The sequence below is a fragment of the Alligator mississippiensis genome, chromosome 3 (genome assembly GCF_030867095.1).
Source record: "Alligator mississippiensis isolate rAllMis1 chromosome 3, rAllMis1, whole genome shotgun sequence".
In the NCBI taxonomy this organism is placed as follows: Eukaryota; Metazoa; Chordata; order Crocodylia; family Alligatoridae; genus Alligator; species Alligator mississippiensis.
In genome coordinates this window covers 271,908,569-271,921,281 of record NC_081826.1, presented here as the reverse complement: position 1 = coordinate 271,921,281, position 12,713 = coordinate 271,908,569, and the positions used below count along the sequence as shown (strand labels likewise).

At 38.4% G+C, this 12,713-nt stretch overlaps 1 protein-coding gene across 3 annotated transcripts in view; it reads left to right on the top strand.

Moving 5' to 3' along the window:
* Window positions 1-12,208, top strand: part of PARP8 (poly(ADP-ribose) polymerase family member 8) — a 199,321-nt gene extending 187,113 nt beyond the window's left edge. For all 3 annotated transcript variants that reach the window (XM_059725191.1, XM_006264431.4, XM_019496117.2), the window contains 4 exons: window positions 93-169; window positions 1,376-1,445; window positions 3,063-3,147; window positions 4,810-12,208. In XM_059725191.1, coding sequence (XP_059581174.1) covers window positions 93-169; window positions 1,376-1,445; window positions 3,063-3,147; window positions 4,810-4,912 — 335 coding nt within the window. In that variant the 3' untranslated portion in view covers window positions 4,913-12,208. The remainder of the gene's footprint in view (window positions 1-92; window positions 170-1,375; window positions 1,446-3,062; window positions 3,148-4,809) is intronic.
* The last annotated feature ends 505 nt before the right edge of the window (window positions 12,209-12,713 follow it).

Genomic DNA, 12,713 nt, shown 5'->3' with positions numbered 1-12,713 from the left:
ACACCAAAACCTGTTTGTACTCTCCATATATAATGTACACTGATGAAGCTTTACACACCCCATTGTATCTGAAGTAATTTTGATGTCCTTAGGGATGAACAAGAAGCAGCAGAAAGTGTCAGCTAAAGATGAACCTGCTTCAAGCAGTAAAGGCAGTAATGCATCACAGGTACAGTAGCATATCATATATCTTGAAGACATACGGTTTTATGATCAAGTGCTCAACATCTGTGAAGGAATTAATATTCCTTGTTGGAAGCCCATAGTCCTCTTCTATATCAGCAGTACTAGAGATCCTGTTACAATCAAATATAACTCAACTGCTTTCAGGGACAACTTTACTGATTACACTCTGTGCCAGTACATTCCAGACAGAACTATGTGGAATTAAAATGGGAAAGAAAGGAAGATTGACTGTTAAATTTAACATCACCTCTACCAAACCTGTGAACTCCTTACTAAACTAATGGCCATCAGGGCTTTAGAATGGATGATGCTGTAAAATGAATTGATATCTATAGTATTCCATCACTGATTTTCTTTATGTTAAATAGTTTCTAAATATTCAGCCAGTAAACTTGCTAAATCGAAGGCAAGATCATTTCAAGTAATTATACAGCTACACTGGACTGAGAGATAATGAAATCTATAGGAGGAAATTCTATAGCTGCCCATATGCAAATGTGTACAGAGCCTTTCCACAGTACTTTGTGCAGCTGATTCAAAAGGATTTTGTATCCCCTGTAGGTTACACATCTTCTGTATTCCTCTCTCTTCTGTCACAAGCAGAGAGAATGAGATGGGCAGTAAAGTAGCAGTAGCAGGTGTGCACCAAAAAGTCCATAACTGCATTCATCTACTAGTAAAGCCCTCTTTGTAGAGCATTCTGTTATCTCACATGCTACAGTACTTTTGTACTATATCCTGTATGGTAGCAAAAAAAATCTATCCCTACCCATACCACTTGAGGAGAGCAGTTATACAGAAGGCTCAGATACTCTTAAAGCCCATGAATTAAATAATAGGGCCCGTGCCCCTGTATTCTTCTGTCAGCCACAGGTGAACATTCCATATGTTAGGAATTTGAGCAGTGGAGCATTTGCCCATTTTACTCTATTTATTAGTCTTTTTATCAGTAATAAAGTGATCCTCCTAAAAACACTATGCAATCTTTAAATTGCTAATGAATTGGAACCATTCTCATTGGACAAGATGCTTAAATCACTACTTAACATTTTAAGTTCCTAAAATAAATGTTTTTAGTGAGGCTGTGTCAGTGACTAAATTAACTGTTGAAGGGAACATTGCTTTTTGTTACGTTTGTTTGTTTTGCCTAACTGCTCTTACTAATTTTTTAAATGTTTTTACATCTCAGTCACAGAAGAAAGGACAGCAATCTCAATTTTTGCAAAGCCGTAACTTAAAATGCATAGCCTTATGTGAAGGTAAGGTGAAAATCTTTTCAAATACATTTTTTTTCTGGGCACTGTATCTATTTGAATGAGTTAAAATGCAAATTAATACAAGCTTAAATTGAAGTGTTTTTTTAATAAGAGTATGTTATCAGGCATGCAAATACCTACTTAATTTCTAGCCTTTAAGTCTCAGTGCATTTGGTGACCACTCACCCAAAAATATTGGTTCCCAGAGCAGGCACTGTGAACGCTATGATTGGTTATCCTCCTGTCAGTCTCCTAATTTCTAACAAATTAGCTGTCTTGGTAGCGTGCTTTCCTTTACCACAGAGGCAGCCTACAAATCTGTGAAAAAGCGTTAAACATCAAACAATCAGAACTGAGAACTATCTAGTTGGAATTCCCAACCTACCTCTCACTACTTGGATAAATGAACACTTTTTCTGGTAAATAGTAGAGGTGTGTGAAGCGGGCCCTATTCGATTCGGATTTGGATTTGGCCTGAATCAGGGACAGTGATTTGACTCATTGATTTGGATCACTGTCCGTGATTCAATTCAGCCGAATCCGAATCTGAAGATTCGATGCTGATTCAGAGAATCAGCGATTCGGACATAGACACAGCTTTAAATGTTTTTTCTACATACCTCAAGGTACCAACATGCCTAGTGAATGCTGCAATGCTGGGGCAGATGGAGTGTCCCACAGGAGTGCAGGGAGTGTGGGGGCCTCCATGTGCTCGGTGGCAAACCCGGAAGGGGACCGGAAGTACTTCCCAGCAATCAGGCATGGGGGGACCTCGGATCCAGGAGGCACAAGTTGCCAAGCCGGGGCCCCCCTGCATGCTCCCCAGCGGACCTGGAAGTGGATCGGAAGTGCTTCTGGGCCGCTTCCCGGTCTGCTGCCGGGGGCACTGGGGACCTGCCCCATGCTCCTGTGGGATGTTCCATGCGCCCCGGCATCACAGCATTCACCAGCTGCCTGGTACCTAGCGGTATGTAGAAAAAACATTTAAAGCTGTGGCAGTCTCTGAATCTTTCCGAATCTCTCCAAATTGATTTGGAGGGTTCCAGTTTAATTTGGAGAGATTAAGAGCCCAATAAAGGGTCCTGTGATTCAATTCGGATTCAGAGATTTGGCCACCGAGTCGGGCCAAATCTCCGCCAAATCAAATCAGGGACTGAAGCTTCACACAGCCCTAGTAAACAGTACCCACTAGCTCCTGTTTGTTTTCTTCATGCATTAAAACCCACTCCGTTTGCCTGGTCTGTATACTTACTGTATTTAAAAAAATATTTAGTCATTCTGAAATACCTCACAAAATACATGTTTTTGGAAGGCAAATAAATGCTCATGACAAATTTGAGTTGTACAAATAATTGATTTTTAGGTTCATTGGATAAACTGAAAAATAATATTAAAAAAAAATGTCAGATCTAAAATGAAAATAGTTCTATTTTGCTGGCAATACGGAAAATTGAAAAAATCCTATGATTAGCTAACTAATCAGTGTCTACACGGTGCAGCAGATATGTAGTGAAAAACTGGACATTCCCACAATGCTATTCAAAATATGTCAAAAAGCAAATAAATTTAGTGCTAGTTCCTATGCATATTTTCTTCACTCCACAAATTTTCTCCTTACAGTGATAACCTCACCTGATCTGCACAAACATGGGGAGATATGGGTAGTTCCCAATACTGATCATGTGTGTACAAGGTTTTTCTTTGTGTAAGTATAAAGCATCTCTTTAGCTTTAAAATTCTACTTGTATGTTGACTAGAATTTTTGCAGGTGTTCTCCTAACTACCTTTAAAAGATTGGCTTGTGTGTATGCTAAATGAACCATTTGTTACAAAAAATACAGTGAATGAAGAGCTATTCACTGTTCCCACTCCATGGCAATAGGTCACACTATTATAGGCCTGTACTGATAACTTAGAAAAATGAAAATGCAGTGCTACCAGAACATATTTTAGAAAAGCCAAGGGAAGTAAAAGTTTCCATGCAAAACAAATCCATTCTATCACACAGATGTTTCCCTTTATCATTTCTTATTCTATAACAGTGCACTCTATATTGACATAAGGTACAATCCAGTTTGATCTTCGAGGTGGCTGAATAGGACTCTAGTCACCTAAATGGATTTTAAGCACCAAAGGCAGCAAAAGCAATCCACTTTGACCTGGTCCCACTAATCAGAAATCATCCTAAACACACCTGCCTTACACAGTGCTTACTGTTTAGATCTTAGTGATCCCCAGGCACTTTTTTTTTGTTTTCTAGGCCAAGTTAAACCCCTTTGCAATCCAGTTTGGTCTTGGGAAGGTGCATAATTCCTCAGAAAAACACAACCGGCTAGACCAGCTGTCTAAAACAAAACGCAATCCAGTCACTAGTGGCAAGGACTGGGATCCAAAACTCTTTCCACCCAAGTCCAGGCAAAAACCTAATAATTAGCACACACTCCTGGGAAATGAAAGACATGAGTTCATATCCATCAAGATAAGGAGGGCCTAGAGCTTAGGCTTCCCATTTTTAAGCAAATACCCTATCCACTAGGCAGTTGGGAAAAAAGATGAATTTCCTACCACCAGTCAGACATCAAGTGGACTGAACAGAGTTGCAGAGTGTTTAACATATGCTCTGGAAAGTGGGCAGGAATTCAGACACCCCCTTGTGTTTTCATGTAGGTGACGCCACACTTTCTGAATCAGCTTTTGGAGCTGCCTGTCTCTTGCCATTCTCTGCATAGAGCATTCAGGGTTTTAAACTCAGCCAACTTCACCACTGTTAGCTACTGGAGCAGACAAGGTCAATCATATTTTGAACCAGGATCTTTCACTCTGATTCTAAGCAGGAGAAAGCTGCACCAGTTTATCTCATCAACACAGAAGGTTTTGCACAAGTACAACTACATTAAATGGCTGACTACTGATGCCTGGAAGAGGACAAATCTTCAGTTTAGACAGTTAGTGTTCAGTTAGTGAAGATGAAAACTCCAGGACCTTGTATATGTTTTGATAACACTGCATTCCAGAGGGATTTCAGGTACAGCTGGCAGTACCAAAGGATACTGTCCTCGTACTGCGGGGATGAGCTGTCAGCAGGCTACACAGAGCCCAGGGGACAAGCAGTAGTATCAGAGCCCTTGTCACGTCTTTGTGTACTGTAGTATTGATGGGAACTATAGGACTTTTCTTTACAGGGCAAATCCTGTCACCAAGCAAAATCCACACATCAAAGTTCACCCTGTTCACATAAACCTTTGCTGAGTGTTTCAGTAAGAGGCATGTTATAAAATCATATAATCATTATTATCTTTTATTGAATAAAACTATGAACACTTTCAGGTGGATTAGTAAATGCTCGTTTTGTTTTTGTGCTTTTTAGTTATGAAGATGGTCAAGTGGGTGATACAAGTATAAATACGCAAGAGCCAAGCATTCATAAAGAGATCCTTCGAGTCATTGGTAATCAAACTGCAACTGGTTAAAAGGATCACTTTTATTAAATTGATGTGATTTGGAAGCCTTCCTCAGTCTCAAAGCTGGATTTTGAACTGAAGAAGAAGACATGAAAACTAATTTATTATTCATATTCTAAACAAATTAACCCTTTGAATACTTGCTGTTTTCTTACTTAGTATTTCTTATCTCAATGAAATACCTAAAATGGTACAAGTTAGCAACTGTAGGGGTGCAAAGTCTATTAATATACTACAACTAATAGCAATTAAACAGACATTTGGGTTGCTCACAATAAACAGAATTTAAAAAGGAGTTTTGTGCTGATATTTTTATATTAAACTCTTGAATTGGACCATTTTAGTACTGTATACTGGTAATTTACATTTAAAATGACTGAATTAAAAGAAAGGAAGAAGATTTTATAGTGGAGAACCTGCATTATACAGGATACTTTGCAATAAGTAAAATAGTCACATATTTTAACACACAATAAAAATGGTTGTCTGGAACATGTCAAGAAAGGTGGTTACCTAAAATATCTTTGATTCATTTTACTGTATACAAATGCAACTAGGATTTAGAGTAAAAAAGTTAAAAGAAGAAAACATTTATGCTGTATTCAAGTTATTACCAAGAGAAAAATAATTATTTGATGGCATATAACTTGTTGGCTTTATTCTCTCGATACAAACTACACCATCTAGTAAACAGTTGGGTTACATTTTTTTTTTTTTTTAAAGATACAAGCCAAGCAAACTGAGCAGAATTTCAGGGGTTGATAATTTGTTGTTAGGATGTTGGCATCCCAGATTTTACAATTACCTATGAGCCCTATTCAGCAATGCACTTGTGTTTTATTCTTGATTTTAACTGGACTGTTCTTGTGGTTAAAGTGAGTGACTCTAAAGTCCCTTACTGAAGTGGGGTTATATGTTTGCCAGATTAGTAAGAAATAACAAATATTACAAACTGTCAGAATTACTGATGAGTTTTTTGATGGAAGTATTGTTAATTCATCAAATAAATCACCATTGTTTAAAATTAGATATTATAGCTATTTAAAATAACATGGCTACCACATTGTGAGCATGATGGTAGCAAGCCTAGGGACCAATCCTGCAAGGTGCCAAGCATTTCTTGGGAGGTGCTGATTGCCCTCAGTTCTTACTGAAGTCATCTCTCAGAATCATGCCCTTACTTGTTGCCAGCATTTTCTAACTGTACACCTCCACTTTCTGCCAAAATTAGAAAGGGAAAGGGAAAGTTATAGAAACAAAAACTCACTATGGAAGATGGTAGTCTGAGACCAACAGTGGCCAATATTGCCACTGGTATGATCATGATCTGAAAGACCCTAGTAACAACAACATAGTGTTTTGTTTGTGTTTGGTTTTGTATTTCTTTAAAGAGGCCTAAGCCTTGCATTATACTGTACAGAGATTTTAGGATTGAGAAATTCCTTCCTGAAGAACATTTACACTTTCTGTATTCCAAGCTAAACCTAGTCCTGTTTCATTCAACACAAAAGAAACCTCACCCAGAATAAAGTTGAAGTTCTCTAGAATAAAAGTGGTTTCTGTGGCATAGGGCCATCTGTGGTGATGTTGTAGAATTGCAGTATGGTTCCACGTCTTGCATCAAAGATGATTTCTGCAATTAATCTACATGAAGCAGTTAGGTAGTGTGGGTTGTGTGACTAAATAAAATCAAGCAAACTTAGAACTGAGAGCTGGAAATCTTGCCTGACCATCCCTACTTAGTTTGCCCATGTGTATACATACACACAAAATGGTTTATACATTTACATATGTACGTTTGGCTGAACAATTGTGTGATGTTATCATAGTAGATGTAATGAAATACTTAAATCCTGAGGGGAATTGATTCCTAGGGCAGGTATCAAGTCCATAGTGGCTTCAGAGGCTAGGTGGAATAATGGGCCAAAAACAGGATGTGGCATTCTTCCTTCCCCAGCTGTAGCTGGGGAAAAGCCTAAATCCTAGAGATGCCTGCTTTATGGATGCCCAGAGTAACTATGGCATTGAGCCAAAGTTTTTTTTCATACTGTTGCTGCTCTGCTGGATATCTAAGAGCATCTCCATAGGTGCAACCACTCTGTTGAGAGAAGGAACAGTTCTTCCCCATGTTTCTGGAAGGGTGGAACAAGAATTTTTATTCCTGATTCTTGGACTCTCCCATCCAAGTTTAACTCTGGGACAGAGGAAAGATGAAGATGTTTCCTTCTCAAAAGGGCTGCTGTACATACCAGCTGCAGGAAGCTTACAGCTTCACTCCTTTTCCCTTTTGAGACCGCTTAACAAAGGTTAACCTCATGAGTGGATTCCAAGTGAATGGCAGAGGCAATGCCAGATTTAGCCAAAGCAGGTAGCCAAAAGAAAGCTCCTGTTTCTCAACTGCAGCCTCCATTCATAGAAAAGGGGAGAAAGTGTGCCCTTCCCACAAGTCAGAAGCACATGGGAAGAGGCACAGTTCCCATGGCCAATCTGTCATGATGACAGAGAAGGAAACAGCCACTTAGTAGGGGGAAGACTGAACCCCAAGTGATAAAGGGACAAAGGATACTGGGTGGGACACAGACACTGGGGAAAACCATTGTGATGTGCAAGGACAGAGTATGTTGGGTGTACACACACCAGACGCTAGAGAACACTGCTGGCCTGCTCATCAAAACAGTGGGGGAATTTATGCTATGGAAATTTAGTCAGGGAGTTGAGGGGAGATGGAGCACACTGGTGAACAGAACGTAAAAAACCACAGGGAAGGGGGGCAAAATACACAAAGGGCATGAAATAAAGCATAGGATGTTTAACTTGTGTTCACTCATTGACATAAGAAGACATGGTGTACAGAGGAGACAGAAACCTGCAGGCACAAGACTTATAATGTGGGGGAAGACAGAGTGTTTTGGTACCAAGCAGCACAGTGCATAGGGGACAGAGAGCTGGGAACAGTGTAGAGAAGGAGTGCTGAGCCCTACATATACGAGAGGCAAGGATTCTTTAGGGTGATATCTTTTAGTGGACCAACTGCATAGTTGGGATAGAGTTAGACAAGCTTTTGAATGCAAGACATTCTTCTTTAAGTCATTTGGAGAATCTGAAGAAGAATGTCTTGAATTCAACTGCTTGTCTAACTGTATCCCAATTATGTAGCTGGTCCAATAAAAATAATTCTTAGACTGTATACAGACAGTGCCGTACATACCAACACAGAGAAAGTTTTAGAATACCGATTTAGAACATGGTGCTGAAAAGATCCAAGATCAAATCTGGACCCAGCTCCTTATATCCCCCAATTTTTGGTTCCAAGCAACTCTCCTGTTTCCCTCTTCCCCCTGTTCTTCGCTGTGCCTCTAGGAGTCTCTCCCAGAAACACGGTGCACTCCTAAGAGAGGTGGAGACCAGGGTTCACATAGAATGGCAGCTTTCCACTTTCTCTCCCTCTTCTGCCCTCTGTCCATCCCAGAGACCCAGAAGATGTGGGCGAGAGTGTGCCCACTGCCGGTCTAAAGGAACCGTGGAGCTTTTCTGTTTCTTTTTTTCCCACTTCAGTGCTGTTGCTCAGCAAGGAAGTATAAAAGCCTCACAGACAGTATGTGGTCATGGATTATCAGTCCTAACCCTTGTGGTTTTTGCCTTTTAATGTTCTCTTTTTCAAAATTACTTCAATGTGAAGTAGTTTGCTGTGGTTGAACCTGTTTATACCAGTATTAGGGTTTTAAAAGCCACTTGGGCATCCAAACAAACTGGGAAAAACCAGAGGGCCTGATCCTGCAAAGTTGTGAATGAGGTTGAGTGCTGTGAGCACACCTCAGAATCAAGCCCTGGCGGCATGCTATTTCTCTTCCTTCCTTCCCTTCTGTCTTCAATACACCGATTTCTGAAGAAAATGTAGTTAATTACCTCTGGGAAAGTCGGTGACTTCTGAAGGTCATATGACCAAAGCCTGCAAAGAGCTCAGCTGAATTCCTCCTGAAATTAGTGGGAGTTCAGGGCATTCAAAATCTTGCAGACACCATGAGGGAAATCCTCTGTGTTATTAACAGTGGGAGAATTACGCTGCAGCTCATTTTGAAATACAATGCATTTATTTTTCTCCACCAAATTACTGCCAGAAAAATATTTTTGAGTGTTACGGTATCTACACATGAACAAGAAACTGCTGTTACTTTCTGTAAAGAGAACGCTGGTGCTTTTAGTTTTAAAATGGCAAGGAGATTTCTTTTGGAGGCCATGTACCAGAAGTAAATAGCTGAGATATTGTAAAGCCAGTTTCCAGACTGGCACAGAGATGGCATAGAGCAGAATGTCTCTTATCAGGGTAACGCCTGAGGGAGAGAAGCCAGTGGAAAGGCCACGTCTCTGGGGCCTTTCTGTGAGATTTCTCCCTGATTGTTTTATATTAGAGGGAAGAGGTTTCCCAGCCTCAAACCCTGCAGATACCTGTGGTCACTAAAAAAAAACCAAAGGCTTTGTGTGAAAATCTCCTATGTTGTCCCTGAATTCCCAATACTTCTTGCTCCATGGCATCACAGCTCTGCTACTAGCACACTTATTGGTCACACCTCTCCCTTTGAACTCCCCTTAAAGAAGTATGCCTGGCATAGGTTGCATTCCAGAGGAAGGGGAATATAGCTCCAAGCTCTATCACCTTTCCTCGCAAATCTCCATAATACCAGGTGATGCCACACCACACGGACCTACCCATCCAGTGCACCCATGCTTGGGTAGATTTCAGTCCTATGGAGAAGTGTCAGAATTGGGATAGGAAACTGCTATCCACCTTCTATGTGATGCATCCCCAGGTTAGAAACCCAAAAATATAACTGTTTTCAATGAAAAAAAAAACCAAAGGAAAGAAAAGAAACATGTTGCACAACAATAGTAATCTGTCCACCACTGGCTCCAGTTGTCTGTATCAAGTGTTAACACTCAAAAAGGAAAAAAAAATCTTTTGAAGCCTTTCCTAAATTCAGTCAGATATTTAGCCTTCAAGAGATTAAGCAATGTGAGCCATTCCTTCAAGTTTAAACTAATATAGTTCCACTTTCTTCAATAAACCTATGCTATTTTACATCATACAGGATTCTGGCTCAGCATCTCTTATCCTACTGGCCAGTTTGTATAATACTCTGCTTCTGAATGTTTTATGGGAACATAGTCAATGATGCCAGAATTTTTATATTTGTACTTTTTTTCTTAAAAAGAACTGTTTACTGATGCTGTATAATTTTAATGTTAGAGCTGTGGGTACTAAAAGTGAATCCAATGAACAATGCTAAGATTATGCTTTCTTTAATTGTTACAAAGATGTGGCAGTTTCCTAAAGAAGGTCTTATGCTTGGATGAAATGTAATATATTTGTAAAAACACACTTTTTAGCTGCTGAAATAATTAGCTAGTTTTCAGGGCCATAACTGAGTACAAAATAATGGGAAGATAGATATTTAAATATGGTTCTCTATTCAAAACAACAACAAATATGTTATTAGTTAAGTAGTATATACATTTGAATGGAAGTTTTCTTAGCTCTAAAAAAAGTAATTCCAATTCAGAAAAGAACATTTGTAATGCAGGTTTGACAAGAAAATAAATATACACAAGTAAAAGTTCTTTGATAATCTTAGCATTTTCAAACAAGTGGATTTTGGATCCAGTCCTATGATGTGCTGAATACCCCATTCAGTGCCTCTTAGGAGTAGGCCCTTGAAAAAAAATGTGTGTTGTTTTATGTACTAGTTATTCTTTGCTGTCATGGTAAGTTTTAAGAGAGATTCTGAAGCAAAGGCCCATTGCAAATGAGACCATCTTGTAGAATTCTATGTATATTTTAATCAAAATATTTGGGTGGATTTTAGCAGGACTGAATTTTTGTTTTATTATTCAGTGATACTGTGAAGCAAGCAGCGGTTTTGGTTGTTAAGAAGATAAATGAGTGAGGTATACAGTCAAGATCACTGTTAAAATACCTGGGCATCTTTCTGTTATTTAAGACTTTGTCATGCCCTGAAGTGTTGACCCATTAGAACTGCCTTCTCCTGACTGAAGAATACATATGCTTCAATCAGCTACCATAGCTATGGGTATGGCATACATCAGTGATGGGAGCACTGACTGGAACAAACTAGGTTTCAGGTTGTCTCTTTGGGCATTTAGAATCCTACGGGCACTTTATTTGCAGAATTGAGGTGTTGATTTGATGCCCTGCTGAATTTCTTTGTCACAAACACTACCTCAAGATGAAAGGCAAACCTGTTGATTAAACGAAATAAGCTCTCCTATTTCAAGAGCAGTTAAATATAACATGTAGGACTAAAGAAAATCTCCAGTTTTGTCTGCCATGTCTATAACTAGAATTCACTTTGTCCTTTGTAGTGTCATTGATCATAGTGGAAACTTGTGCTTCAGATAGTGATGATAAAAATAATGTAGAGTTTTACATATGAAGGTTTTGTTTGACTGGTTGAATTTTGCAGTTTGACTTTGCAGACTTTAGATTTGAAGTTGTTTGGCTCATTTTGTCCTATGCTGGATACCTGTTCTTTAACTCAATGTTCATTATCTGGAGTAACAGCCACTGAGAAGACCAAACAATATAATGTGTAGAGCTGATGTTTTAGTGAGGCAAAGGTAATACAGAAATCTTTTGACACCTTGTTCCTGCAAAATTTTAGTCTGCCTGTGGGCAGCACTGATGTATATTACTACCCGTTAAACTTTGCATTGGGATTTTGTATACAGTATGATATATTAAGTATAAATTTTTTGTAGGACAAAAAAAATGTCAAGTAGTTTTTAGACAAAACATCTAGCGTGTGAAAAATGTTGAAGAATAGATTACATTAAACATATACCAGCAAGTCAGTAAAAAATAGAGTCCTTATACACATTCAGCTTAATTTACTGTTCTAAAAGGATTTTTTAAATTTACCCAACACTTACTGTACCTTTGAGTTTAAAAAATGCAGCCACTCCTTTATGTAAACATTAAAATATGCCTATATTTCTTCTTGTTAAATATACAGCATTTTCTCCAATAAATTTCTTGAATTTTGTGCACAAAATAGTATTGCAGCCTGCTATTTAGCCTATGGTGCCTTAGAGTTATTACAAATATTTAACAATATGTACATAATGTAAATACTGCCAAAAGATCACTAAGGCCAAATATTTTCTCTATTCACTTTTTACTGCACTTGCTTTCTATTGCTATTTAAGCCTCTTTTATCCAGCTTTGTAACAGTTATAACATTGTAGCCAATGTAAATGTTTACTTTCAATAAATCTGAATTTGTTCAACAAGTACTGTGCATCTGGGCACTATTTTGAGAACTCTTATTATCGGTTGAACATTCTCCTACTTATTGAAGTCTAGTGCTGTTTCTGGATTTTTAATGTTCTCAGCAACACCTGAAGTTAGGCCATGTTTTTTATATTGATGAGGAAGAAAATTTCTCCACTGCAGCCTTTTTAAAAAACACCAGAAATAAACTATAAAAAAAATATTTTAATATTACCTATAACTAAATGCTGATCTGTGCTCTATTATACTAGTGGTTAATATATATATATTGGATACAAGGAAAGAATTTGCATATTTAGAATGTAAAGTATCATGTTTAATGTATAAGAAGTTCACAAGGTGCATTTTATGGTATTTTTAAGATCCAAACCCCTGCATTTTCTGGAAGAGTTTTTGTCCTAAACATACCAAGAAAGTATATAGGAACTATGTCATATATAATGTGGGATATTTTTTAAGTATAAATGGACATCTGAAACTCATAAAATTCACAGACATTTGTGG